Source organism: Sesamum indicum, linkage group LG9, assembly GCF_026168435.1.
Source record: "Sesamum indicum cultivar Baizhima isolate 11 linkage group LG9, ASM2616843v1, whole genome shotgun sequence".
NCBI lineage: Eukaryota > Viridiplantae > Streptophyta > Magnoliopsida > Lamiales > Pedaliaceae > Sesamum > Sesamum indicum.
Window position 1 is genome coordinate 25691252 of NC_142665.1, and position 2492 is coordinate 25693743.

General features: G+C 37.6%; 1 protein-coding gene across 1 annotated transcript; it reads left to right on the top strand.

Annotated features, from left to right (window-relative positions):
* Positions 1 to 379: 379 nt before the first annotated feature.
* LOC105177095 (cyclin-dependent kinase inhibitor SMR3-like protein) lies at positions 380 to 1441 on the top strand. Its single transcript, XM_011100120.3, has one exon. The coding sequence runs from the start codon at positions 844 to 846 to the stop codon at positions 1162 to 1164; it is 321 nt and encodes a 106-aa protein (XP_011098422.1). The 5' UTR covers positions 380 to 843; the 3' UTR covers positions 1165 to 1441.
* The last annotated feature ends 1051 nt before the right edge of the window (positions 1442 to 2492 follow it).

Below are 2492 nucleotides of genomic sequence, written 5' to 3' on the forward strand. Positions count from 1 at the left end.
TATAACGTGTATATATTAAATAAATTAGAAGATATAACAGTATTTTAGAATAGAAAATTCGATATGCTAAACAAATCTGACGCTCATAACCTCTGGCCAGCACATACTCTCTAGCTTCCATTGCTCGGAACGACGCCGTAAAGGCAGCTGCATTTACATCAGCACAAGCCTGGTGGTGCAGTGAAGGAAATAACATTATGGAAGCAGGTCAAAACGGGAAACACAAGAACATTGGCGGGAATGAGAACCGTTGCTCCCAAAATTCCCAAAAAAAGGGCGCCAAAATCTCATTCCCAAACTTTAAAGCTGCCCGATAATTTTCACGGGCAGCCTCCCCCCCCCCCCAAAAAAATAATAAAAATATATATTCACACTTATCATCCCCCAATCAATAATCATGACTCATTAGAGAGTCCCCATATAAGCTCTACAATTCCCATACAAATTAGGCCTTTAAAACGTCTCTAATTAGGTGAAACCCTTTTCCTCCTTTTCCCTTTTTCTTCTCTCTTTTTCCCCCTCCCATATAAATCTCTCTCTTTAAAGCACAATTCCTCTCCTCTCCGTTTTGCCGCCATCACTTCTCCTTTCCCTTCGTTCAAAACTTCTTCAAATTCCCTTTTCTTAACCCCTTGTATTCGTCATATTCTCTCAAGAAAATACCACTAAGAAAGACCCTTTTCCCCCTTTCCGTTTATTCTCTAATTTTTCTTGATTTCTAGCTCTTTAGCACCCAAGAAAAAAAAAAAGGTCCAATTCTTGCTCAAGAATCAGTCTCCGAACCAAAGAATTTGTTCCCACTTGAGAAAAATTTCACCTTTTTTGGGTTTTTTTTTTTCCAACATGGGTTTTTCCAAGAAGCATCAAGTGGAAGTGAGCAAAGAATCAGAAGGCAAAAAATGGGTGATAGCCGGAATTGCAGTGAGGGCTCCTCTAAAACCAATATCCACGAGGGCTACTAGAGAGGAGTGCTCTGAAAATGAAGATGAGTGCTCCACAACCCCGACGGCGCGTGAATCAAAGATACCGGAAAAGTTGTCCTGCCCGCCGGCTCCAAGGAAGCGCCGCCCCACTTCAACATGCCATTTTAATGGAGTGAGGGAGTTCTTTAATCCTCCGGACTTGGAGTCAGTATTTATATGCCATGCTGAAAGAGCCAACTGATGAGAGTTTAAGGTTTTACTGAGGAGTTTAAGGTCAAGAAGTAGTACTCCTCTTGTTTTCTATTTCTATTACTTTTGTTTTTTTGGGATTTTCTTGGGTTTTAAGTTAGCAGTTTGTTGTTAGAAGTTATGAGTGTTAGTAGTTTGGTAGTAGCTTTAGGCTTTGATGATGATAGTAATAATAATAATAATAATAGTGTAATGTATAAATACAATAGTTATCTGAATGAATCTTCTGCTCTTATTACAACACAAAAATGTCTACATTTTGGAAGTAATTGTTTCCAAGATTCTGCCCTTTTTTATCTGGAAAAAATAGCATCAATCTGTGATTCTGTTGGATGCTCATATTCTTCTTTACTAACCTCCTCAAAGATTTAAGCTTCTTTCATGGACAGTAATCCATCATTTTTGAAAAAGAAAATCATTAATGTCGATTGAGAAAGATATAAAAACTACAGCACCCCCTCCAACTCACCTTCTAAATCAGCTCTAAAACCCTTAAACAGATCCTACTGTTTGTGGTTCTTGACAGTAGGAACACACGTGCGTCGTGCGTGCCTAGAAATACAAACAAAATACCCATCCCAGAAAGCAACAACCCATGTAAAAGTTAAAATCTTTTTCATGGTCCTAAATTCTTCAACAATATTTTCTTTTCTTTTCCATTGAAAGCCCTCCCCTTCTTGGTTTGGTGTGGGCCCAACTCCACCTGAGCTGGGACAGAGGGAGGGCCAAGTGTGAAGATGAAGAAGCCTTCCTTCCTACCTCCCTCGTAATGCTGCTTCGATGGTGGTAATAAAAAGGACAAGCACTTGCATAATTGAGCGTGTTAAATATGAGAATCCTATGTGGGGTTTTTTTATGACTTCAAGGCCTCTCTCTCTCTCTCTCTCTCCTACTCTCTTTCTTTATTTTCCCCCATTGCCCCCACATCATACTTCTTGATTATGACCCTCCCACCTATATATTCCCAACTACTACACATTTTTATCGTACCATTTCTTATTGCTATGTGGTACACTTATATACTACTACGTATGTTTTTGTATTAAAATTTATTCTCTACATATGTAATAGAAAGTTCACAATCAAAATTACTCTGCCACAATGCTCATTTTATTTCAAATTTATTGCTCTAATATTTATACGTATATGACAAGTACAATGCTTAAATTCCACTTTATCCAACATTTTGTAAGAAGAACTAGTGAATGTGCCTTTGACTAGAGAGGTGTTTGTAACAGTTTAATTTAAGTGCTAGCTAATTTTTTTTAAAATAAATTAAATATAGTTCTTTATGTTTATAGTTTATGCATTTGCACTATT